The following is a 25803-nucleotide window of genomic DNA, read 5'->3' as shown; positions in this document are numbered from 1 at the left end:
ACACTGTCCATCCAGAGACCGGGGTCCTGGGGCACGGTCCGTCCGCCACACAGTGGGGTCCCTTACATTCACGGAGCCACTTGCTGGGGTCCAGCATCAGATACTGTTTGGTTGTCTCCAGCTCCTTCATCAGCCACTCATACTTGGCTCGGACCTCGGCAATCCTCTGCTGCCGGTGTTCCAGGATCTTCAGCTTTGCGTTGAAGCACATGAGTTCCTGGGCACAGAGCGGTCGGAGTGTGAGGAGCGAGGCCCCGCGCGTCTGGGCGGGGAAGCTGGCTGCGGACTCGGGGGTGAGCGGGTGCCCGTACCCTGCAGAGCCTCCACCCTCCCTGCCCCATTCCTGGCCCCCAGGCAGACACTGGCCCCAGGAGACGCCTGCAGGCCCGCCTCCACTCCAGAGCTGACCTCTGAACTCAGGAAGAGCCGGTGGATGCGGGGGCTATTTTTAGGAGGAGGCCGAGCCCCTCCAGAGCCACACTGCAACTGGCTCTGTGGCGTGCGTGGACGCTCCCTGGGGAGCCCGGGCTGCAGGCCTGGCCCCTGGGCACAGGTCACCGGCCTCACCTGGCTGGAGCTGGCCCGCCGGCGCTGCAGGCGCTCTACGTCGTCGATCTCGTAGACTTTAATCTCAAAGGGCTCCGCCAGCCCCCCTGGCGTGCCCCGCAGAGGGCCGTCCACCCAGCGCAGCCCGGCGCCAGCCGTGGGCTTCCTGGCCGGGGACGAGGCATCGAGGGACAGCGCTGGAATCAGCCTCCGCCTCTGCGAACCTGAGGCACAGGAGACACAAGACACCGTTTCAGTATTTACAGCCTCTGTGATCATCAGGATGCCATCCGGACTGGCACCCGATTCCAGCCCAGCACCAGTGGACCGGACTGGCACCTGTGGACTGGACCAGCACCCGTGGACCATACTGGCACCCAACGTCCAGCCCGGCACCCGCAGACCAGACGAGCACCCGTGGATCATACTGGCACCTGACGTCCAGCCCAGCACCTGTGGACTGGACTGGCACCCAATGTCCAGCTCAGTACCCGCTCTCTGGCCCACTCCACAGCAGACCCGCTTCATAAACACGCTGCCCTCCATGGCTTCCACTGGCTGGCCTGACCCAGGGTGACCGAGTAAAATCACCCTCTCTCCCCGCCCTCGGTCACCTCCCAGTGCCACCTGTGACCAGCCCTGCCACCGCTTCCATGGCGGGCCACGTGCACAGTCAGCAGGGATCTGTGGCACAAGGCGGTACTGGTGCTTCCACTGGGAAAGGGGCCCGCGCGGGTGCTGTGGTTGTAGGATTTCCCGAGACTGTGCTTGAGCAACAGCAGCACCACTGTGCCTGTGTGCCCCTGTATCCCGTTTAATTCTCACAGAAGAGGAAGCTAAGGCACAAAAAGAATAAAGAGTTCAAACTGTCGCACACAAAGGGCGTTGCTAGCAGACCCTGAATGTCCACTCAAGGCCACGAGCTGAAGGACCGGTCTCTGGTCCGCCACACTGCTGAGGTGGAAGGAAGTTACTTCACTGCGGGGGGTGGGGGGGGAGCTCCCGCCTCCCTCTTGGCCACGCGGTCAGGGGCTTTGCTCCGCTGCCCCCGCCATGGCCGTCTGCCTGTCCAGACCCCCCAGCCCTGGGCTGAGCCCGTCAGCGCGCAGGGGAGGCCTGCCTCCCGAGAAGCCGCTGTCCTGGAGTCCTCTGTCACAGGGCACGCGCCATGTGAGGGGACATCTTCTAGAACTGGAGAAAGCATCTGCTCAGAGCTACACTTCTGACAGGATTCACGGCCAGAAGATACACATAATCCACTTACACTCGGGCAGGATGTGAGCAGACGCACAGAAGAGCATATGCACGGTCAACAAATGTGTGAAAAACGCCCAGTGCCCTCAGTGGCACCAAACCAACACCACACCGAGCGCCCGCTCAGTCCCCTCAGGGGGCCTCCTGCCCGTCCCGCCCTAGCTCAGCAGCCGGCGGCCTGTGTGGCCTGATAGCACTTCTAGAAAGACAGAAACTGTTCTTCTCCAACTCAGATCTGCTAGGGAAGGCTGAATGACCTCAGGAAGAAAGAGCCAGAACTGCTCGGCTCAGAGTGAGAGGCCAGGCCCTTTCCACTGCAGAGAGGGCCGGGGAAAGCTGCAGGAGGCCGAGACGGGAGGTGAGGGGCAGTCAGTGGCTGTTTCCGTGGTGCTGGGTGAGCTGCATGCTCAGCTCCCTTAACCTCACATTAAAACTCAGGATTTCACAGCCCAGATCTTTACCTCATGCAAACACTCTCTCCCCCATCTTCCCCCCCTCCCCCCGGTCTTATACACACGCACGCACGCGCGCGCACACACACAGAGTTTCTAATCAAGTGCAGGCCCTGATCTATGAGAATAAGAAATATCAACTGCAGGCAAGGCGAGTATCTGCTTCTGGCATCCAAAGCCTCACAATCGTGAACTAGGAAGAGCTTCCTCAGACCCAGTGTTCCACCAGACAAAAGTGGGGGGCTGGGGAGGCTACCTTACTTGGTGGTCTGCCCTGCGACACCCGGAGGAGAGGCCTGGTGTTGGGCCTGACCTGCTGGACATCTCGGAACCCCGCACAAGGCTGCGGCTCAGGTCGCATGTCAGGAACTAGGCCCCGGCACCTGAGGCCCCACCGGCTCCCTGGGGGAAATGCTTCCATCCCTACCAAAACTCTGGCCCAGGCCATGCTCACGGGGCAGAGACCAGGAACACCAGTGTGGGAGGAGCAGGGACTCAGGGAGGATGGAGGCTGGGGCCCAGTGGGCGTGGCTTCTGTGGCTTCCTGACCTACAGAAAGCCGGACAACCTCTCTGGGGGGGATGAGCCATGGTGGGTGACTCCCGGCTACCTCGTCCCCAGAGACAGCCTGGGCTGTGCGGGACTCTCGGCCCTGATCTCTTTAGGGTGTCGGTGTCCTCACGCCCCTACTCTGTCCTCAAAGCAGTGCCCTCATTCTGAATAGAAACACTGGACATCCTGCATGGGGCAGCAGGCAGCTCAGCCGCCTCGGGTTTTAACTAAGCCATGGCCTCTGTGTTCCTCAGAGTCCCAGAACAAAACCAGGACACACCCCACCAAGGCCGGCAGCGGCTCAGCTCTGGAAGGCAGAGACTACTCACGGACACCCGCATGCCACCATGACCTGAACCCGCTCCAGGCAGCCAATCACCGCCCTGCGCCCGCCGGGGAGCTCGCTGGCTCCTCAGCCTCACCTCAGCATGGCGGCTCGGGATGCGCTCAGCTCTGCACAGCCGCGGGCTCGGCCGGCCCCTGCCCCCCGAGGGGGTCTTTTACACATTTTGGGCCCCCCATACTTTCTCCGTCCCCTTTACTTCACTAGAGCAGTCAAGTCAATCGGTGCAAGTCTTAGAGTAAAGCACATGGAAGGATGGGCCACTCGGTAGATTCATGGGCTCCGTGAGGCTACCTGGAGGTGCTGACACTGCATGACCACAAGCCACGGCCACACGCCACCTGCAGCTTGGAGCCAGCACTGGAGCGTGCTGAAGAGGTCTTCCAGCCAACTCCGGGGAAGGCCTGGAGCTCCCCCACAGACACTGGCTTGGGCAGACGCTCCTGCGGTCTCTGGTGATGACACCAGCACACCACTGCCCCGCTGGCCCACCGCACCTGCCCCGCTGGCCCACCGCACCTGCCCCGCTGGCCCACCGCACCTGCCAGGTGCCGAGGCCTGAGCGGGGGAGGAGCCGGCCCCCCAGCCCAGTGCGGCTGAGGTGAGATGCAGGGAGCCGCACAGGGCTGGGGACAGACAGACTGACAGCCACAAGGGGCCAAGCTGTTGCTTAGCACCAAATATCTTCACCGCCGTGTCTGTGGCCTGGAATGGGGTGGACGGCTGTCCACTGCCGTCTGTGACTGGGGTGGGATGGGGTGGGCGGGGCTGTCCACTGCCGTCTGTGACTGGGGTGGGCGGGGCTGTCTGCTGCCGTCTGTAACTGGGGTGGGAGGGGCTGTCTGCTGCCGTCTGTGACTGGGGTGGGAGGGGCTGTCCACTGCCGTCTGTGACTGGGGTGACTGGGGTGGGCGGGGCTGTCCACTGCCATCTGTGACTGGGGTGGGCGGGGCTGTCCGCTGCCGTCTGTGACTGGGGTGGGCGGGGCTGTCCGCTGCCGTCTGTGACTGGGGTGGGCGGGGCTGTCCGCTGCCGTCTGTGACTGGGGTGGGCGGGGCTGTCCGCTGCCGTCTGTGACTGGGGTGGGAGGGGCTGTCCGCTGCCGTCTGTGACTGGGGTGGGCAGGGCTGTCCGCTGCCGTCTGTGACTGGGGTGGGAGGGGCTGTCTGCTGCCGTCTGTGACTGGGGTGGGAGGGGCTGTCCGCTGCCGTCTGTGACTGGGGTGACTGGGGTGGGCGGGGCTGTCCACTGCCATCTGTGACTGGGGTGGGCGGGGCTGTCCGCTGCCGTCTGTGACTGGGGTGGGCGGGGCTGTCCGCTGCCGTCTGTGACTGGGGTGACTGGGGTGGGCGGGGCTGTCCACTGCCATCTGTGACTGGGGTGGGCGGGGCTGTCCGCTGCCGTCTGTGACTGGGGTGGGCGGGGCTGTCCGCTGCCGTCTGTGACTGGGGTGGGCGGGGCTGTCTGCTGCCATCTGTGACTGGGGTGGGCGGGGCTGTCCACTGCCACGTCGGTGACCGGGGCCGGGGGTGTCCACGTCAGGACTCCTGCAGTGGCAAAGTCCCTCAAGGTGGCATGGTGGTGTCCCCACCGCTGCTGGACCATCGGAAAGGGAAGGCCCACTCCTGAGCACCCTTGCCCTTTAGCCCTAAACAGGGAGGGCAGTGCACACAATGGCACAGGACAGACCAGGGGGCAGCAGCCCCTCCCTCCCGGCTGCTGGCCGCCACTGCAGGTGGGCTCAGGGTAATATTTTGTTTCATAAACGTTTAATAAAGCAGAACAAGCCGGGACAATTTGTTGGGAAGCCAGTTCAGAAGCAATGGCCTGGAGGGCTCCTCGTCCTCTGCGTCTGTCGCTTTGGTGCTCCCTTCCTCCTCTCCTCCCCCTGCTCCCCCTTCTCCTCTTCCTCCCCTCCTCCCCTCTCCCCCTCCTCCTTCTTCCCCTCCTCTTCCTCTTCTTCCTCCTTCCTTCCCCCACATCCCATGGAGGCTCCGGTGGCCTCGGGGTCCTTTTCTCCCTGTCCATCCTATCTTTCTGCCTCACGTCACACTGCACCCAAGGAAGAAGTCAGTGATTTCTAGGTGAGCTGTGCGGGGCAGAGCACGGACCTGGCGACAGCTTCCTGTGGCTTCAGGGCACTGTGGCGGGGAAGGCCCCCGTGGGCCCCGTGTCTCCACCAGCCTGGGGCGGGGACAGAGGACGCGCCTGTCCCGTCCACACTCCGGAGACAGAGTGCTCCGTCCTGCACTGCCGGCCTGGCCGCACACTGGGGTCTCTGCAGCCAGCGGGGCGTGCGCTCTGGGGAGGGCTCTGGCAGGGAGGGCTCCGGACCGGGTGCTCTTGGCCCATTAACAGAGAGCACACTCCACGTGTGTGCACGGCGGGCGGGCACACACGGGGCAGAGCCAGGTCCTGTGTCCCCACAGCTCCTGGTTTGCCAGCTGCCCTCTCGGCGTGCCAGCACCGGTCTCCTCGGCCATGCCTACCAGCAGGGGGTGGGCCAGCCCTAGCGTCCACCAGGTGATGGCGCCCGGCTCCACGCCCCTCCTCCCCGGCCCGCGCAGCCTACCTGAGTTGGATCTCTTCTTCGGGGTTTTGAGGCTGCGGCACCGGCTGCCCAGCGAGCTGCTGTTGTCGCTGGTGGAGTCGGGGGCGGAGGAGGCGCTGCCCGTGGCCTCGCTGTCCCGCATCACGCTCTCGTAGCCGCTGCTGCCGCCGCTGTGGTAGAAGAGTGCGGTGCGGCCCATGGCCGGCGGCAGCTCCCCGCTCAGCACACTGCTGTTGTCGCTGCCGTGGCCGCTGCTGCAGCGCTGCGGCCTCCGCGGCGGGGTCACCTTGCTGTAGGGGGAGGGCAGCAGGTGCCCGGTGGCCGGCCTGTCCTCCCCGGGCGCCCCGCGTCCCTCCTCGGGCCCCGCCCGCGTCTGTGCACCCCGCGGGCCCGCGCCGCCTTGCAGCAGCTCCGAGATGCGCCCATTGACGGCGCGCAGGGGCAGCTTGGCCACCAGCCCCGAGCCCCGGCTCCGGCTCAGTGACTGCGTGGACCAGGACGTGGGCTTCCCGCCAGCTGGCGCGTGGGTGCTCTGGCCCACGGACTGCGGCAGGGACTTGGTGGAGAAGCTGAGCGTCTTAGTGGTGGAGGTGGATAGGCCACGTGCTTTGGGGCTGGCCAGCAGGAGCTTGCTCACGGCTGAGATCTTGGACGGGCCAGCCTTGGGCGAGGCCCCGGCCGAGGGGGACACCGCGCAGCTGGGGGGCGAGGCCCCCTGGCCGCGGCCCGGACCACGACCCGCCCGGGGCATGGTGCTATCTTTGCTTGCGTGCATCCTGCTGCTCATGGAGGACAGGCTCTCAGCCCTCTCCAGCGACAGGCATTCGTAGTGGCTCACTGTCGCCCTGCCCAGAGAGTTGGTCCTGCCGGCCAGCTGCTCCAGCTTGGCGCTGAAGAGCTTGCTGCTGCTGCTGCCGCCGCCGCCGCCGCCACCGCCTGCGTCCTTGGTTTTGCCGCTGGCTTCGTCCAGGAAGCTGGCCAGGAAGGCGGTGACGGGCTGACTCGGGCTCCCGCCGGTGGCAGCGCTGTGCTGTGGGCTGGCCCGGTTCTTCTGGTCCAAGCTCGACTTGCGGACGGGAGGCAGGGGGGGCGTCCCTTTGGGGCGAGCCAGGACGCAGTGCTTTGGAGAGGCGCCCTTCCGCTCCAGGGTTGCCCTGGAGGGCTGGGCGCCAGGGCCCGGGCCGCTGGGATCCACCACACCCGGGTACGGGGCTCCGTCCAGCCCCTCGTGCCGGCTGACCTTCTGGAAGGCCCGGGGAAGGCTGCTGGACCTCAGGTTTCTGTTGCCGTGCACGGGGCTCTGCGCCCCCACACCGGGCAGGGTCATCTCACAGCCATCCGCAACCCTCCTGAAGCTCTCTGTCCCCGGGGAGACGGACACCTCCCCGCGGTCCCCTGGACCCGGCTCCTCATCCTGCTCTTGCTCGGCCCTGGTTTGGGGCCCTGCGGGGCCCGCGGCGGCCTCACCCCTGGACCCCTCTCCACCAGGAGAGCCGCCCTTCTCTTCCTGTACCTCCTCTTCTCGTTTGAGCCAGGGGTCCTCGAATGTCATCTCTGCCTTGTTCTCTGGGGCCCGGGCTGCTCTGGCGGCGGTGGAGGCGCCCGGCTCCTGCAGGCCCCGGGGGCCCCCGGCGGTGCGCGGGTGGGCGGTGACGTTGGTTTTCACGGGGACGCAGGCCTCGCAGCCCAGGCCGGCCGCACTGGAGAGGGTGAGCACGGCCGGGCCCAGCATGGAGATGGCGCAGCCCCGGAGGGGGGGCGTCCCCGCGAAGGTGTTCTCCCCGGCGTGGGACAGGATCAGCAGGCCGTCGGGCCCCGCCCCGGGCTTGTCCCTGCACACCAGGGTGTTCTGGGCGCCGCGGACCAGCTCAGAGGCGGGGGGCTCGGCCAGGGCCTCCCCGTGGCCAAAGCACGTCTGGGCGATGAGGCCGTGGCAGGACGGCGCTCCGTCGCCGCCCGCGCTCACCGTGCTGAGCCAGGAGCTGATGGAGGAGCGCCGGCTGCCCACCTCTCTCGCCTTCTCCTCGGGGCCCAGCTTCGGGAGGGGCCGGAACCGGGCGCCGCTCACCTCCGAGACGGAGCCGGGCGCCACACTGGAGTAGCACTCGAGGTCCTCGCTGACGCTGCCGATGATGCTGACGGGCCGGGAGCCCGAGGCCAGGGCCTGCACGGAGCAGTCGCTGCTGAAGCTGATGATGCTGGCGGGCCGGCCGCCCCGCAGGGCCCCGCCCAGGGTCAGCTCCTCCACCAGGGTGAACACCAGCTCATCCTCCCCGTTCAGCTCCAGCGGCTGCTGTACCGTCACCATGGCGCTCAACCTCTCCGGGCTGGCGTCTGGGGTGGGCCCTGCCCGACCCGTGTCCACCGCTGCTGGGGCCTCGGGGACCCCCTCCCTCCCGGCAGACACAGATCTCTTCAAAACCTGGGGGCTCATGCCGACAGGTGGGGTGCGCACCTCGGGCTGCTGCGCGCACTCGCCGGAGGCCGGGCCGGCATCCTTGCCCGGGGTGGAGGAGGGCAGGACCCCCTTCTGGGTATACACCTTGCACCTCTGCGAGGGGGAGCTGGGGGGCTTGTACTCAGGGGTCTTGGACAGGCTGGCGACGCCCAGCCGTGGGGAGCCCGCGGGCCTGGGCTTGCCCTCGCCGAAGCCGCAAGAGTTGAGGCTCTCACGGCTGCTCTGGAGGCTGGGGCTGTGTGCGAGCTGTGAGGAGGCGCTGTGCTGGCTGCCGCTGCCCGGGATGCTGCGGGGAGAGGCCGGGCTGGGGCTGCCGCTGCGCCCGGAGGCTGGCACGGGCGAGAGGGCTCTCTGCGTCCTGGAGTCCCGGGGCTCCGCGCCTTCCCGGCCGGTCGGCTGGCGGCCACCACTATCTAGCCCATCGTCCTCCTCCTTCTCCTCCTCCTCTTCCTCATCGGACTCGGGGAGCAGGGTGGCGGCCCTGCCAGGCTGTGCCGCCCCAGGCTGCACCAGCCGCTCCTCGAAGGGAAACGCGCTGGGCTCCTCACTGCCGTCGATGCAGCCCAGCCGCTCCTGCAGCTCCGCGAACGTGTTGCATTTCAAGCAGTCCCTTTCCGCCTTGCTGGCTGCCGCCTGCCCCCCCTCAGGCCGGCTGTCGCCCCGGGGCTTCTGCAGGGCGGGCACGATGGGCACAAAGTCCGGGGGGCCCTCGTCATCTGTGAGCTCCTTGTCCGAAAGGGCCGTGCCGTTGGGCCCGATGTAGATGACCGTGTCACAGGACTGCTCACTGCTGGACGAGTAGTCGGGTTCACTGGACAGGGGGGCGAGCGGGAAGTCGGGGTCCGCGGTGGCTCTGGTGTGGAAGGGTCTCAGCTGGGTGGGCCTGCGCATTCTGCCTTCCTCACAGGAGCTTTCTCCCCCCGAGGAGCTCGACGTGTACTGTGGGTGAGAGCAGAGTTAATGCGGTGGCTCTTCTTGACAGCTCTCCCGCAGGGCCGGCGGCCCCTGCCTGTCATCCTAGCTACTCAGGAGGCTGAGATCCGAGGCTTGCAGGTTGAAGCGCACTAGGTGGGAAAGTCCATGGGCCTCTTTTCTTTTTTTAGGTCCAAGACTAGGGCTTGGTACCTGCTGTTTTCACTCACTGGCTAGCACTCTAGCACCTGAGCCTTGTCTCCAGCCCTCTTCATGAGACTCTTACCTCCCACATAACCACCAGAAAGCCAAAAGTGGAACTGTGGCTCAAGTGGTAGAGCACCAACTTTGAATGAAAGAGCTAAGGGACAGCATCCAGACCCTGAGTTTAAGCTCTAGGACCAACATGCTTACATGCACATGCATACACAGATGCGTGCGCGCACACACGCGCGCGTGCGCGCGCACACACACACACACACACACACACACACACACAGGCCCCTGGGGAGCCCTGCACCACTGGGCAAGTGGACGCGACCAGCTCCACACAGCCGTGGAGTCAGCTGGTGGCTGGCCTCTGCACCACTTGGGTGGAGCCGCTGTCCCATATCATGACTGCTGAGCACGGGACACCCCCCGGAAGGCTCACAGGAAATCAAACTGCTAGTCCAGGCAGGCCTGGCCTCTAGGGGCTGTCTCCCTGTCACAGAGCACTGGCTGTGAAGCTGTTTAGGGGGTGGCGGCAGGGAGCAGCACATTAAAAGAAGGGGAGAATCCTCCCCCACCACCCTGAGCCTGAGCGGCCACAGCTGCCATGCTTCTCCCAAATGCTCCTCCTGGGCCAGGCCTGGCCTGCCGAGTTTCACAGCACGTAGGAGTGACGGGGTGGCGGGAGGAGGCCGGCACGCGCAGAGCTAGCCCTGGGAAAGGAGAGTAGTGCAGAAGCTCTGCTCCAGAGCCGGCGCACGCTGGCCGCAGGCCCGGGGCCCCCGAGGCTCTGCCTGAGCCATTCCCTACCCCACTATACCCATGGCCGCGTACCTTTGTCTTCTTCTTCTTCATCCTCAAGACCCTCGACGCGATCTGAATGGTGGACAGGGTCTCGGCGTAGTTGCTGGCCGCCGCGGAGATGTGTGCAATCATGGTGGTGCGGCAGTTCACATTCCCCAGGGACTCACGCAGCAGCATGGTGAGCTTGCTCTCCCTGCCGGACAAAGGGGATTCCGCTGCGTTAGGGCTGCCCGTGTGTGTGTGCTGGCAGGGCGGGGCGGGGGGCGATCTGCGGGGGGGGGGGGGGGGGGGGGGCACACGAATCGGCTTCATGGGCAGCATGGGGCTGTTCGTACTCAGCAGCTGAGCAAGTGCTTCTCAGTCCAGAGGCGGGGTTCACACGCTCACCCCCTCCCCCGGCCCCCACACTGGGTGTGCCACATGTCTGGGTGTGCACAGGACACTCGGGGTAGAAAGGAGAAGTCCCCTCGCAGGGGTCTGTGAGCGCAGGGTCTGCCGCACACGGCCACTCCTGCCACACACGGCGCCACCGCGGCGACCTGTGCTGAACACCTATGTGTGATTTGTGCAACCGCGTGACTGTCACTGTCCCTGAACGGTCACATCTGCACCTCGCACAATATGCAAATCTATTCACACTCCTAATAAATGGAGACACACAGATGCCAGCCCAAATACCCGCTCTGAAACAGAAGGCGAGCTTTCTAGAAAGATCTCTGGAGCTGGCGGTGGCTGTGGAGGTCTACGTCCGGGGCTGCAGTTGGAGCTGTGGGCTCTTCAAGGAGGGGCCTGCCGGAGCCGCCCAGCCTTTCTGCTCGGCACTGTCCCACCTTCTCCTGCCTGGCCACCCCCTCCCTCCTCCCCCTGCACCAGCCAGCGGCGCTTCCACTCCAAGTGTCCTCCATCCCCGCAGGGTGCCCAGCCCGGGGCTGTGGTCCCTGTCATGCTGGTGTGTGCGTGCGAGGCGTTTGCAGTGCTGGACGGGGGTCATCCTCATGTCCATGTCCCCCACTGAACCCCCTGGGGAGGCCCCGTCCAGCTCAGAGACCCCATGGAAGAGAATGCACCGTTTCCCCCGACCCGCAGGCAGCCTCGGGGAGGGAGGCTGAAGCTCCTCCTCATCTGGGATCCATTAAGGTGCCTTTGCGGAAGCTGGGCTGATGTCCCAGCGCTGGCAAATACTACAATATACCAGGGCTTTCCCTCAGCAAATAATCAGAGATAAAAGCGGTGGAGGGCGTGGGGCTGGCTCCAAGTCCTTCTCATAGTGTCTGGCAGGGCAGCACTCGGCTGGGGGTGGGGGGTGAGTGGGGCCTGGCGAGACTCCACCAGGCAGCGAGGGCATTGATGAGCCCTGGGCCTTGTCTCCAGGACGGGAGGGGGAGTGCTTTCCATCTGGGTCATGCAGGCTCCCGTCTGGCTGTTCCAGGTACTTCTGCCATCTCAGATCCCAGGAATTGTAAGGGAGGAGTGCCAGCTTCTCCGGGGTCCCATGAATCGCTGGGCAGTTCTGCCAGCAGATCGATGTGTCACCTTGCTCTGAGTCTCTGTTGAAACTACCTGGGTTAGTATCTGGTCTTCTAACGGATGAAGGCGCTTTGGGGTTTAAGAGCTCCATGGCACAAGTGCACACTCCTTTGGCCGTCGGGCTCTGGTGTGTCTTTCCTCAGATGACTAGCATCTTCGTGAGTCCGTGTTCCCGTGGCTTCTTTTGGTGGTGTGGCTGTGGCCTGTGTGCCCGCCCACGTGGTGCCCTCCTGCGTGGCCTCACATCAGACCAGCAGCCTCCACTCCCTGCCTCTGCAGGTGTCAGATCCAGGTACAGGTCCTGGAACACAGAGTTCGTGGGCGCAGGGCACACGCACGTACAGGCTTGTTCGAGGAGGACCGATACGATGATGCGTGCTCCTCCCCAGTGGCTTCCTGTGCAATGACCTTCTGTGGACAGTCAAGGTCAGGACCAGGCTCCCTGTTCCCACCCCCACCCCCCCGTCTCTGGTCCCAAGCAATAGCCTTCGCTCCTCAGGTGAGGATGTTGACATGGTTTGAGGAGCAGGAAGCGCCCCAGTCACCAGCATGGGCCTGGAGTGACTTTCCCGACAGCCACACTCAGGCCCACTCTGGTCTGGCCCACTTGTTATACAGGCAGCTGTCAGTCCGGAAGGACTTGCCCTGTCCCATAGAGAAAGAACGCAGATGGAGCTTGCACGGCGGCTTCAGCCTGGCGCTGGGCTGGCGCTGTGTGGGGTGGCCCGACGGAGCGGTCTCCCTGGACTCCTGGGATGGCCGTGGACCTCAGCGCCGCCCGAAGCCACATGCGCCCCCTTCTGGTGAAGCTATGAAATGATGTTATATGGGCAGAAGCAATTTCTTCCAGTACATTTAGACCTGTCACCAGCCTGAAGATGTCTTCCTATAAATGTTTGTACAAATACCCAGTGGATAAACTCTCCATCGAAGGAAGTGTTTTCCTCCCCGCGTGCCTAACTACACGTGCTATGGGTTCATCTTTCCTGTTCTCCACAGCAGATGCCACCACCACGGGCTGGAAAGCACTCCTCAGATGGGTTCACAGGCATTCCTGCATCCTGACAAGACTCGCCCAGCCTCCCAGAGCACCCTACAGACAAGTCATGGCCTGCTTCGGCCTCACAGCTCGGTCTCCAGGGCAGCTCCCAGAAGGCTCATACCAAGGGTGCCATCATCTACTCTTGAAGAAAACAGACCATAATGGCGGCCACAGAAGGACCATTAGCCCCACTGATGTGCCAATCAGTGTACAACAACAAAACAAACCCACAGGCTTTTAAGCTAGTGGTAAACTGTAATTATTAAAAACAAAGCTTGCAAACGGGAGAGCGCGGAATATGGACATCAGGAGCTCCAAATGCATGAAAGATTAACACGTGAAGTTCTGTAATTTTGCTCTGGGGAATGACAGGAAAAGATATTTTGAAAACTTAACCCATGCTATTCGTCCTGACTTGAAAAACTTATTCTACTGAACTTGGCCTGGGCTGTGGAGCTTGTAAATTTGTAATTATTTTCAACCACACTGTGATACTCAACCAACAGGGATGGAAACCGCAGTTACCAAAACGAGCAGATCAATGCCACCTGTGAACACACACACACACACACACACACACACACACTCATAATCTGAGGTCAGCCCAGGCTCTTGCACCTTTCCCCCTCTAGAGCAATGTCTCAAAGACCGAGCCATGCACGGTGGCACTCCTCCCAGCCATGTGGACGCAGAGACAGGAAAATGGATGGCACGGGACTATCTAAGAAATAGTACCCCTGGCACGTTATTTGCATGAGTCAGCTTCTGATCACCAGGACAACACGTGTGAGATAATCGGCTTAGAGGGAGGGAAGGTTTTGGTTCAACAGAGGTCTCAGTCCCTGGCTGCTCCGTGAGTTGCCTTCCGCCTCAGTAAGGCGGCACATGGTGGCGGGCGGGTGGAGGAACAAGGTGACTCAACTCGCAGTGGCCAGGAAGTAGAGAGGAGGAAGAGGCTGGGGTTCTGACGCCAACCCCCAGGCCACATGCAGTGACCTAACTTGCCCCCGAGGCCCCATACCAGAGGGCTTCTGCAGCTAGGGACACAGCCTGTGGCCCAGCCCCCACGGCAGCACTAGACCAGGTCGAATAACTACTCTGCTTATTCATTTTAATGTTCAGATCAGCAGCAGGGAAGTCTTAACTTTTTCATTTGATTTGCAGACATTTTCCTGTTTGCAAGAAAATGTTTTATGTTTGAAAGTAAAATTTGAATACAATGATTTTTATAGGTTCACCAACACAAGTGGATTTTCTCAATCTACTTGTCTTTCAAAGCATTAAATAATGTTAAATATCCTTTTTCATTCGCAAGAGTTTTGACATGTAACGTAAATTATACAATCCCCCTTGTAATTTAGAAGGAAGAGATGTGTAACAGTAAAAGAAAAATGGCAAAGGAACAATATGATAGGCTGGCTATGTACTTAGAAAGACATTCTTGCCATGAACAATTAAACATTGTGGGTATACTACTTGTTAAACAATATTAAATGTTTTGTTGAACTTGTAGAAGATTAAGGGATTCTTAGGCAAAAAAAAAAAAAAGCAAGTAAAGTTGGGATTTCAAAGAGGACAATAGGAATATTTGCTTTCACACTAAAACATCTGCCAAACCAGGGGATCTTAGCTTAGCATTTGTAGGGCCTACGAAGCCCCTGGAAGCAGAAGACAGCCCAAAATACATGGAGATTTTATTACATCAACTTCTCTCCAACATCTCACATATTGAAGCCATGTCTGGAAAAACAGCACTGAACAGGGGTAAGAAACTGTCCTAAGAATTTGGAGCCTCCATCTGAATTACATGCAGGTTTGCAGTCTTCATTCTCAATGTCTGGGTGGTCTGAAATGCTTCAGCTGAGAATACAATTTAGACTATCCTTAACTTGCACCTAGGAGAGGTAAATACGCCGCCCTGTGAAGGAAGCCATCTGTATCCTGGGTCTCACAAACAAAAGCCAGCACAAGAGAGTGGCCACAGACAAAAATAAACACACAAAGAAACTAGGCACCACAAGAAGGAGGCGGCAGGAACCCCAGATGGCAGAATGGGATGTGCAGACTGCAAATAAACAGTTTATTAACATACATAAGGAAATTAAGACATTTAGAGCATCAAATAACAACAACAAAATGCTTAGGAATGACCAGTTTCTGCTTCTGGCCCTGTTTAAAAAACAGAAATTGTAATTACTCTGTGAACCTAAACACCGGAAAAACTGAACAAAATGTAAGAAAAGAAAAGGGTTTTGGCCGGGTGCTGAAGATCTGAGATCTGAGGATCGCGGTTCAAAGCCAGCCTGGGCAGGAAAGACCGTGAGACTCCTATGTCCAATAAACCACTAGAAAACCGGAAGTGGCGCTCAAGTGGTAGAGCGCTCGCCTTGAGCTGAAGAGCTGAGGGACAGCACCCAGGCCCAGAGTTCAAGCCCCACAACTGCCAAAAAAAAAAAAAAAAAGAAAAGGGTTTTGGATCCCAGGAGCAGCAGAAGGAAATACCCTTGAGAGAGACACAAGTCAATTCTGTAAGTGTTGACAGCTTCCAGTCCTCCAAGTGGAGATGTCACCCACAGAATCCAGTCATCTCACTGAGATGTGGGGTCAAAGGTCAAGTCAGCTAGAATTCAGCGGCACCCTGCCAGGCGCCCAGAGCCACAAGTCCCTGCCATTTCCTCCACCTCCTCGAGATTCTATCCCTTCCAACAGTGCTTCCTAGCGACCAGGCCTGGGACCCCTGGCCACTGGGGAACATTTGACTCCTAAATTTTTAGAGCAAAGAGCCATGGAATAAACCCTTAAAGAGGTCCTGAGAGTCAAACGAGGCACGAGCGGGAAGTTTTCAAGTTAACAGACTAATGTAACTTTCCATCTTCAATGAGGAAAGACACTGGATTGTTTCATTAGATCCATCAGTGTTTAGATAAAATTCACCAGCTGGTTTAAAAAATATCTCAGAAATTCATCAAGAAAAGAGAAAAGGCATTTGGTGGTCTCCTTCTATAAAAGGAAAACCACAGTCACCAGAAATTAATAACCTACAGGCAAGCACAATTACGGAGGAGTTACAGGGCAGAAGGGCCAAGGGGAGATGATGATGATGACGATGCCTTTGATGTAACAATCAGAAACAGATGGAACTACAGAAGGACTTTTTAGGGACAGACACGCCCTTAGGTGCTCAGATGCAGCTGAGCAGCCCGGCTGAGGCTTCCAGAGACCTGGAGCAGGAGGCCCACGGGGCTCCCTCTGGTCAGGATGGCTGTGCAGGCCACGCCCACAATTAGTGTGGAAGGCAAACAGTGGAACTGGACAGGGAGGAGGCGCTGAAGGCCAGTACGGGTTGCACGGGACTGAACGGAGCGGAGAGAGGCTGTGGTACTCAGTAGTCTCCACACAGAGATTTCTGATCAGGACCGTGTGTGCTCCAGCCGCGGCTCCAGCCTGCGTAGGGCTAGAGAAGGATGTGACATTAGCTTTGCAGGGGTTTTTGTTGTTGTTATTTTGTGGTTTTATGATACTGGGGCCTCAGCTCAGGGCCTTGTGTTTGCCAGGCAAGTGCTCTACCTTGTAAATCATCCTACCACTGTGGCCTGTGTTTTGATTTTGATTTTTTATAATAGAGTGTTGCATTTATACTCAAGCCAGCCTGGACGGTGATTTTGGACACGTCCCCATGGCTGGGATGACAGGCGTGTAACACCCTGCCCAACTTTCATTGGCTGAGATGAGATCTTGTGAACCTTTGGCCCAGGCTGGCCTCCAACTGTGATCCTTCTGACTCCACCTCCTGAGTAGCTAGGATTGCGGGAGTGAGCCACCTTGCCCAGAGCAGATTCGTATCTTACAGGGGGCATTACGCCAGCTGCCGGCTGCGTGTGACAGATGACACCAAAGCCTCCACCCTGAGGGCTAAGAATACTGAGGCAGCAGCGGGCGTGGCCTGCACCTTTGTGGAGGAAACTCCAGCACCCATCCTTCCTGTCAGGTGGGCATGCCACTGCAGCACGGTCTCGTGGGAGAAGCCTGACATGCTGAGGGCTTGAGGGAAGGAGGGCACACATTCAGTCCCCAGAAAAATGGGCATGTCAGGGCACGCACTTTGGAACTGTGCACTTATAAAATATAAAAATACAAAAGTCGATCTCATGGTCCGTCTAGGAGAAGTGGCAGTGAGGACCAAACTACACAGCGACAGTGTGGTAGGTGCCCTAAAAGACGAAAGTCCCTCAGAGTCTACAGCTCTTCCACTGGGGCACAGACCCAGGATAGCCATCTCCACTCATGATAACCTCTCCACCCAGACACAGACTCACGATAACGGCTCCACAAAGCCACAGACACAGACTCGTGATAACATCTACACACACACACACACACACACACACACTCCAGAACATCACAGACACAGACTCCAGCTAACACTTCCACACAGACTCAGACTCGTGATAACATCTACACACACACACACACACACACACACTCCAGAACATCACAGACACAGACTCCAGCTAACACAGACACAGACTCGTGATAACATCTCCACATAGACACAGACTCATGATAACATCTCCATACACACACACACACACACACACACACACACTCTCGATAACATCACAGACACAGACTCGAGCTAACACCTCCACACAGACACAGACTTGATAACATCACTGACACAGACTAGTGTTAAGTCTCCACACTGACACAGACAGCTTAACATCACGGACACAGACTCCTGATAACCATCTCCACATACAGTCTCAAGATAACCACTCCCACATGGACTCATGATAACATCTCTAAATAGACTCAGGCTCCTGATAACCATCTTTACCTCTTTAGTACTCTCTTTATTACATCAAAATGAAAACCAGCACTATTTATTTTAGTTAAAGAGTACCTGGGTAGTACATTAAACAATTTGGTACTTAACTGCTCCATGAATGTAACAATTCAAAACAGTTCAATTACACACAGGATGAATTATCACCCCATTTGCATGGACAAAAAAAATCTATTAATGCTCAATTGAGCCTGAGCCAGTTTCAAAACAGGTGAGAATTTATGGTTGAATGCTCTGATTGAAGCTCAATTAATATTCAAGACACCTTTTTTAAGAAAATGAATGAGGTCCCAGCATTTGTCTGCTCCAACCTGTGCAAAGCCTGAATTGAAGCTCCCTCACATAACCATGGAGCCCTCGGGGCACCCAGGGCGTGCGGCTGTCAGTGAGCCGGCGGGCGTGGAGCAGCCCACCGCCCTTCTCCTTCAGCTGATTCCTTTCAAGTAGCCACGGGACTTGGGGTGTGATGGTTAGTGATCACTCATGATAGCCACTGGCTGCACACGGCTCCGCAGTGATCGCGACGATGCCCGGAGACCATCAGTGTGGTGTGCACAGAGCCACTGTGAATGGCTGAGTGCCTAAAGGTGGGACTTGGGGACTTGGGGGAGCAGTGAGGGGAGAGAAGCAGCGGATGAGAGGCTGCAGAGGCCTCTGCACAGGACGCAGGACACAGGATGTAGGATGCCTCACCCACCTTTCCTTCCCTGGTGTGGGCGGCGGGCCGGCGTGTGGATGGCCAGGTTCAATGTACTGCATTCCCAGCCGGCTTGCCTGTTACAGGGGCCTAATGAATGTTTCTGAATCTATGAGCAATGGAAAAGAATAAACTGGTACAAGCTCTTGTGTCTGCTCCCCATTTTCCCAGGTATTTCCTGTAAGTTCGGTAGATTCCATCAGACTCCTGAGATGAGTCCTTCCAAAGCCTCAGCCAGCCAGGCGCTGTGGCTCACGCCTGAAGTCCTAGCTACTCGGGAGGCTGAGGATCCCAGCTCCAAAACCAGCCTGGACTGACAAATCTGAGAGACTTTTACTTCCGATGAAGCAGAATAAAAAACTGGAAGTAGAACGGTGTCTCAAGGAGTAGGGAGTTAGCCTTGCATAGTAAAAGTTAGGGGAGAGCTTGAAGCGGCCCTGGCCACGTGCATACTCCCGGCTATTTACGCAGCACCGAGGCCCATGAATGAAGGGACTTCGATTTTAGGAACAAGTGGCATCTAAAGTGAAGGGTGAAATTCAGATTATAGTCAGCCTTGAACATCTCGCTGAAGAAAGGCCATAACCTACTGGGTCCAACCCAGACACGTTTCTATTTAACCTGAGCACTAGGAGACACGCCACGCTTGCAAGGCAAGGCTGTATTCTATCTCCATCATGTCCCAGATGCAATACAGCCACATCTGGGGGCTCGGCAGCACCCTCACCTTCAGCTCATGCATGGGCCCAAAGGGTGAGGCTGAGCCTCTCCATCGGGACTACTACTCCTGTGTGCTGAGCATGCGTGCGCGGGAGGCAGCCTCCACGTGCCAGGCACAGACTCTCAAGGAGCAAACGTAGGCGGGTCCACCTTCATAAAGCGAAGCTGCAACCGACTCGGCAGTTACAAGTCAAAGACTGATTCAAAGGATTCAGCACTGCCAGACCCATCCACATTGTGCGGTCGGGGGATGAGTTTTGGGGGACACTTCTTAGAGGGGCTCACAGAGATCAGACGGAGGGACGGATGGTATTTCTGGGCTGATCAGTCTGGGATGAGTCTGTCATATGGAGAGGCAGCTTGGATCTGAGGGGGCGGAGGGGTGTCTGCAGGGGAGGTTCGGGCCCCTCCAGCCTGGTCAATTCCGTGTGACTTCTGAGTGGCAGGCACGAGGGGTCTCACAGCCAGAGACAGCACACGGGGCAAGGCAGGTCCCGCCGGAGGGCTGTGGGACGACCGGAGCCTGCCCCGGCCTCCTCCTCCGGCCCAGCACCACGCCCGGCCCTGGGAAATGGCCTGGCTCTGGGGGGAGAGACATCCCTTTCCCGTTTCTCCCACAGCCCACGCGCCCCACACCACGTGAGCCCAGCACAATCCCACTCCGCGACGGCTGACATTGCCGGGAGGTGGTTGCTGCGTGAATGCCGAAGCTGGACCCTCCTCAGCCTGCTCAGCTGTCTTCTTGCTGTCTCTTTACTCACAGGAGGAAAAGGGTCTGACTACTAGGGCAGGGGAGGGGGGCAGTGGAGCTGGTGAGGCCCAACTCTGTCTGTCTGTCTCCATGCTCTCCTTCCTGGAAGAGCGTGGCCATCTGGGGAAGGGATGTCTCTGTGGCCTGTTTCTGCTCTTGAGTCCTGGGGTCTTCGTTTGTGGAGGAGCAGCAGGAGACCCCTGCTGAGAGGGGGTTGGGGAGGAGGGGCTGTAATTCCCAGGCATGCTCTGGTATTTATTTGACAGTTGGCTTAGACTCCAGCGGGAAGACAACCGATTCGTAACCTCAGCCATTGGCCCTACACAAAGATAAACCTCCAAAGCCAAAAGCCAAATGGAGAAGACCGATTCCTATCCAGTCCTCAGACCATCACATCTTGTTATCCAACAGGGACTAGCGTGGGGACGGAGGCAAAGAGAGGCCGACTGGCCTGGCGGCCTGAGGGTCTGACTGGGGGCCTAATATTCAGCTCCCAGCCCGGGTGAAGAACACTGTGGGAACGAGAAGGGCGATGCTGTGGGGCCTCCACACGCCCCGCCTCAGCCCAGCGCTGCGGCCCTGCACGCCCACACCCTGCCACGCCGCGCCGCGCTGATGACTGCACACAGGGCCCGGGAGTTCATTCACTGAGCTCACGGACCGACACTTGCTGCCTGCACTGTTAGGAAAACAACAGCCATCTCTGGAAACGTCTATAATTAACTAGGAAAATGCCACTGTCCAGGAAAGCAAGTGGCCAAGAGGGAGGTAAAAGAAGAGGGTGCTAAAGATCTCATAAAGGGGGCTCTCTGGGTCCCTGGGACGTTCTGGGCTCGCTGTCTGCATCTCGGTGGTTCAAATGTATAAAATGAGTGTTTTTTTTTTAAGTGGCAACACTAAGAATTTTCATGGCTGTAGTTGCCTGGCAACTGGAGATTGTAGTTATTTTATTTCTAAACAGGGATTGCTATAAACTGGTATCTGGAGTTCCTGCAAATAGTTCTCAGTTGATGTTCTCCCTATAAATTGGGAGGAGATAATCCAGCTTTAACGCACATTTAAAGGAGGCTAAGTGGGCATCTGTGTGTGTCATACGCACAGATTCTTACACAGAGCACCTTCTCATTTCATGCTATCTTAAGTCAATCTGGAGAGCTGATAATATTCCTTTGCATTTTTCTGGCAAGTATCTATTTAATTTCATGGTACGTGTCATTTCCATTCAGGTTTAGAGGACAGGTCCCTCGGGCTGGGGCCGGATGTAGCTGACCACCTTGAGTCACGTTCTCCAGGCTCACGCATGCTGTAGGTTTCCGGTTCTGAGAAAGCAGAGGACACTGACTACATGGGTGTGTGGAAGGCGCGTCTGGTGAGGCGGGGAGGTGTCCTGGGTCTGGGTTCCCACACCCCACTGCCTCTTACCTCCTGTGGAAAAGCTGCCTCTGTGGGCATCATGCCATTTCCTCTGAGGCACTGGCTTGAACACTGTTTCTTTTTTCTTTCTTTTTCTTTTTTTGTCAGCTGTGGGGCTTGAACTCTGGGCCTGGGCATTGTCCCTCAGCTTTTCAGCTCAAGGCAAGTGCTCTACCACTTGAGACACAGTGCCACTTCTGGTTTTCTGGTGGTTTATTGGAGATAAGAGTTTCGTGGACTTTCCTGCCCAGGCTGACTTTGAACCTCGATCCTCAGATCTCAGCCTCCTGAGTAGCTAGGATGACAGGCGTGAGCTACTGACGCCCAGCTTGAACACGTGTTTCTAGAGCTGTCTCCTGGCCCTAGTGATCTACTGTGCTCAGACATGAGTACCTTCTTAAAAGCAGTGCTGGATCCTGACCCCACAGAAGGGGCTCTGGAAGCAGGTGACCCATTACTGACAGACTGGGTGCCCAGGGGAACTAAGGCTGTGGAAGTAGACGCAGACGCGGCAGCAGTGTCCCTTGCAGCCCGAAGCCAGCGTGCAGCAGACCTTCCCAGGCACAGCGCACCTTCCTGCAGTGATTCCACCACGGGTGGGCTTGAGGGGCCCGCACAGCTGCCCAGGCCTCAAACTCACCGACGCCAGCGAGATGTCTGAACCAGCCGAGAGCAGGTCATGGTGTGCATCCTGGCCACACCCACAGAAGGGGGAGACCCGTCACAAGTGGCCGTGTAGAGCTTTGTTCCACCAGCCTGGGGAGAGCACCGCAGACACATGCAACACAGGGGCGGGCACAGGACAATTTTCCGTGCACTCTTATACCTGGGAGCCAGGCCAGCAGCAGATATCTGTTGCCTAGAAGCAGAGTGCACATATCCTGCTGATAAATGAGAAACAGCCTTGAGCTCAGCTCAGGCCTGCGCACCGCAGACACGCATTCCTTAGATCACAAAGCAGTTAGGTTGCCTTTCAGGAAGAGCTTAGAGTCCAGGGTAGCTGCAACCAGCTTCTCATGAACAAACGCGGAAGCCGTGAGTTCGCTGGGCAGTGATCTCACACACACACACACACACACACACACACACACACACACACACGTGCGCTCAAGCTCAAATTCCCCCCTGCAGAATGTTAAACCCCCAGAAAAGAGGCCCTCAACCTGCCTGGAGGCGTGGTGACTGTCCACACCTGCACAAAACACCCTCACCATACTTCCCCCTCCCCCCCCCCCCCCCCCGCTGCCCCGCCCGGCTGCCTCACCAGCCACAGGCAGACTTGAGTGGTTTTTATTTTCTTGTCTCTGAGGGTCTGCCCTCAATAAGCATCTTTCTCTTGCAAAGACACCCGCAGCCAGGCTTGTCTTCTGCCTGGTCTGGCAGCGGGCCCCGGCCCCGGCAGACTGTGGGACCTACTAAGGTGATAGCGCCTCCAAATGAAAGGAACGCTGCTGGGACTAGGCCCAGCCCCGCCCTGTGGAGGGCGTTCGGAAGGGTTTCTACCCTTGACCAGACAGCTCCTCCTGGGGAAGGAGCTGGGCTGGGGCAGAGGCCCTTGGAGAAGCAAGTGAGGAGCGGGGCCCTGAGGAAACCAACTCCAGGGTGCTAAGGCACCCAGCATCTTATTGCCAAGAAGCAAATGACTCTAATGAATGAGCCTGGAAGGAACTTTGCAAATAGGCCGTCAAAATGCTCAAAGCCGGGGCAGACTTCCCTGGGCACAAAGTATGGCGAAGTGGGCGAGGTGCAAAGGCATGTAGCCTGTTGGTACAGAATGGAGAAGGCACTGGGGTGCCTGTCACCAGCGGGCCTGCCCCACGAGCTGTGCTGACTGGTGTCGCCGTTGGCGACCACTGGCACGGGGACTGGTGAGATGCGCGGCCCTGCGCCCGCGACTGTCCTCTGCAACACAATATACCATTTACAAAGGAAGAACCACTCCAGCTGCATCTAGCAGCCATGAGAACACCAGGATGGATAACGAATCCAAACTCACTTTCCAGCTTGTTCCCATGACAAATTGTCTGGCTCAGTGATGAAGGGAAATGAGGCAGGCCACGCCCCCTCTCTGTACATCCAGTTAATTTTCCAGAAGCAAACCCAGGAACACAAGCTGGGAGCACAGGGTCGTCCAGGAGGACAGATGAAGACAGGGAGTTTTTGTGTTCTGAGGGGCAGGGGAGGTAAGGAATACGGAGTGTGGTTTTCTGAATTTTCCTGCGAGTGAACCGCACAAGGAGGAATGGCACGGGGCTAGAATGCCCTCTCCCTAAGGAGCCACGGCCAAGACGAGGCTTGACCAGGTGTTTCATGTGCTGGTGAGACGCTGCACGGTGTGGCTGTGGAGCAAGGAGAAGCCCATCAGCAGATCCAGACCACCCTGCTGCGCCGAATATCCCTGCTGGGCGGAGCATGGGTGCCAACAACTACAGAGCTGGTCGAAGGGGCGGGCGCCACGTGGACAGGCCTCCAGGCTCTCCAAGCCTGAGCGGGCTGGCTCGGTGGACCCTCCCGCTGCCTGGCCAGGGTCACAGGAAATCCTCGTCTTACCTTTCTTGCTCCGAGAAAGGATAGTTTCTAGTTGGTGAATCACTTAAAAAAAAACTTTTGTGCCAATAGTGGGGCTTGAACTCAGGGCTTGGGTGCTGTCTCTTAGCTTTTTTACTCAAGGCTCACACTCTGCCACTTGTGCCACAGGTCCGCCTTCAACTTTTTGCTGGTCAATTGGAGATAAAGTCTCAAGGATTTTCCTGCCAGGGCTGGCTTCGGATCTCACCTCGATCCTCAGACCTGTCTCCAGATAGCTAGGATCTCGGGTGTGAGTCACCACGCCTGGTTTCATCAACCACTTTTCAGTGGTGATGTAGATGTCATATATTGAGTATTCACTGCAGCTGAGAATCTGATTGAAGGCTACAGGGAAGATCTTTCCAAGCTTGCACAACATGATGGCCGTCAGGGGCGGTGAGATGGTGGAACGGGAGCATTGGCCAAGGAGCGCAGCTAGCTGTTAGGTCTCTGTGCTCTCTGGCACTGAGCAGTGGGCAGCCTTGTAAGCTTGTGGTACGTTGTGAAGGGCGGGGTCTAGGTAGCTGGGGAAGCTGTGTAGAGCCCTCCCCTCCCCCCCCCCAGGGTCTGGCTGGTGGGGGGGATGCCAGGACAGGGTCTCATGCAAACACGTTCGTGTTAAGTCTGCTGATCTAAGACACGGAGATGCTTTTGAGTCCCCTTCTCAGTGCCAGAATGCTGGGAAGTGCGAAGGGCTGGGGAACTGCACGGGCTGGTGAGTGCAGTGGTGGGTCTCAACCAGCCCTCCCGCAGGCATTTCCAGCCAGCTCCTGTTAACAGACACATTTGACTTAACAAGAGAACCTCAGCTGGTGCTCAACACGATTCTAAATGTTTCCCTGTTTGTTTATCCTAACACCAAACTCTAAACAAAAGAAAGGTACTTTATGTAAATTTTTAAAGTTATATGCTTACATTCATCCATCCCAATTCCACAACTATTTACTGAAAGCGCTCTTCTGAAAGGAGTGCAAGTGATCTACATGAAACTCATAACCAAGAGTTCATAATGAGGACATACTGAGAAACCCGTCCACATCAGGATCTATGACGTTACCGTATTCACAGACGTGCTGAATCTCATTTTATGCAAACCAAGCACAGCCAGCAAGCTCTTTTCTTTCTAAGTCTCCAACCTTAGCAGTTGTATTACTCAACAGCAGAAACGACAGAAAAGCAAACTTTATAAATCTTCAACTTGAATTTTTTTTCTTAGAACAAAAGGCTCGGGAAAACCACGTTCGTGTTTATCTAGCTAGGAAGGCAGCATTATAATCTCATGCAAGCTCCTGGAGACGGCCCTGAAAAGACCCTCCTGGGTAGGATGGAACTGGCCGGGTGTGCATACGCCGCAGGACGGAGGAAGGCCTCACCAACTCCCGCTGCATCTGAGACTACATGAGCAGCCACTTACCTTTCCCTCCCACACAGCAGCAAGGTGTATTCAAGCCATTCTTTGTTACAGATTGCACATTGAGCCCACATGCATTATTCATGGTAACTCCGCAGGGCAGGTGCCTCTTCTGTGTGAGCAGATGAGCACCGACTCAGGCGGGCCGGCCGCAGGGGCAGCGGTGGGATGGGAAGGGGTGGAAGGATACTGAAGGGGGACATGCACTTGCACGAGAAGGTACGTGGTGACGCCAGCGACCCTCCGGAGGGCTGTCAGCGCTCACGCGGGATGCCACATCCCTCCCAGCTTCAGGAGCAGGCTCATGCTAAATGGTTATTTGTTGCTGATCTGAAGTCCACATCTAAGTGGGATCTCAGTTTTCACTGTTTTAATCAGCCCGACTCTGGCACGTCGGGGGGAATGTCCGGCCACCGGGCTGTGTGAGGGCCTTCGTGAAGGCCTCTGGCACCTGGCTGCCCTGGGCCACGAGCCTGAATTGATAATTTCCTATCAAATGATGTTATAAATGTCCAAATAGTCCCTATCCAACAACAACCGACCCCCACATCCGTGCCCCTGAGGCTGATACGCCCTTCCCTGCCCGGTGTGTGCGTCACGGTGACAACATGAGGCCCCAGCAGGCACTGCAGCGGGAGACCACAACGGGATCACTTCCTTCCTCTGAGCAGGCTAACGTCAGCCCTGGAGTGGACTGACTGCTTTCAAAGCTTCTCAGCTGTGGAGATGGCGCTTACAGAACTGTC

General features: G+C 58.1%; 1 protein-coding gene across 1 annotated transcript in view; it reads right to left on the bottom strand.

Annotated features, from left to right (window-relative positions):
* Positions 1 to 25803, bottom strand: part of LOC122126728 (kinesin-like protein KIF26B) — a 117667-nt gene that overhangs the window by 2699 nt on the left and 89165 nt on the right. Inside the window, exons 9-12 of the mRNA XM_042701191.1 lie at positions 10113 to 10275; positions 5720 to 9095; positions 568 to 770; positions 67 to 217 (exon numbers count right to left, since the gene is read on the bottom strand). Of these exons, the coding sequence (XP_042557125.1) occupies positions 67 to 217; positions 568 to 770; positions 5720 to 9095; positions 10113 to 10275 (3893 nt within the window). The remainder of the gene's footprint in view (positions 1 to 66; positions 218 to 567; positions 771 to 5719; positions 9096 to 10112; positions 10276 to 25803) is intronic.

Source organism: Dipodomys spectabilis, unplaced genomic scaffold, assembly GCF_019054845.1.
Source record: "Dipodomys spectabilis isolate Male_0828 unplaced genomic scaffold, ASM1905484v1 ptg000288l, whole genome shotgun sequence".
NCBI lineage: Eukaryota > Metazoa > Chordata > Mammalia > Rodentia > Heteromyidae > Dipodomys > Dipodomys spectabilis.
Note: the sequence above shows the minus strand (reverse complement) of the source record. Positions and strands in the feature narration are given on the sequence as shown.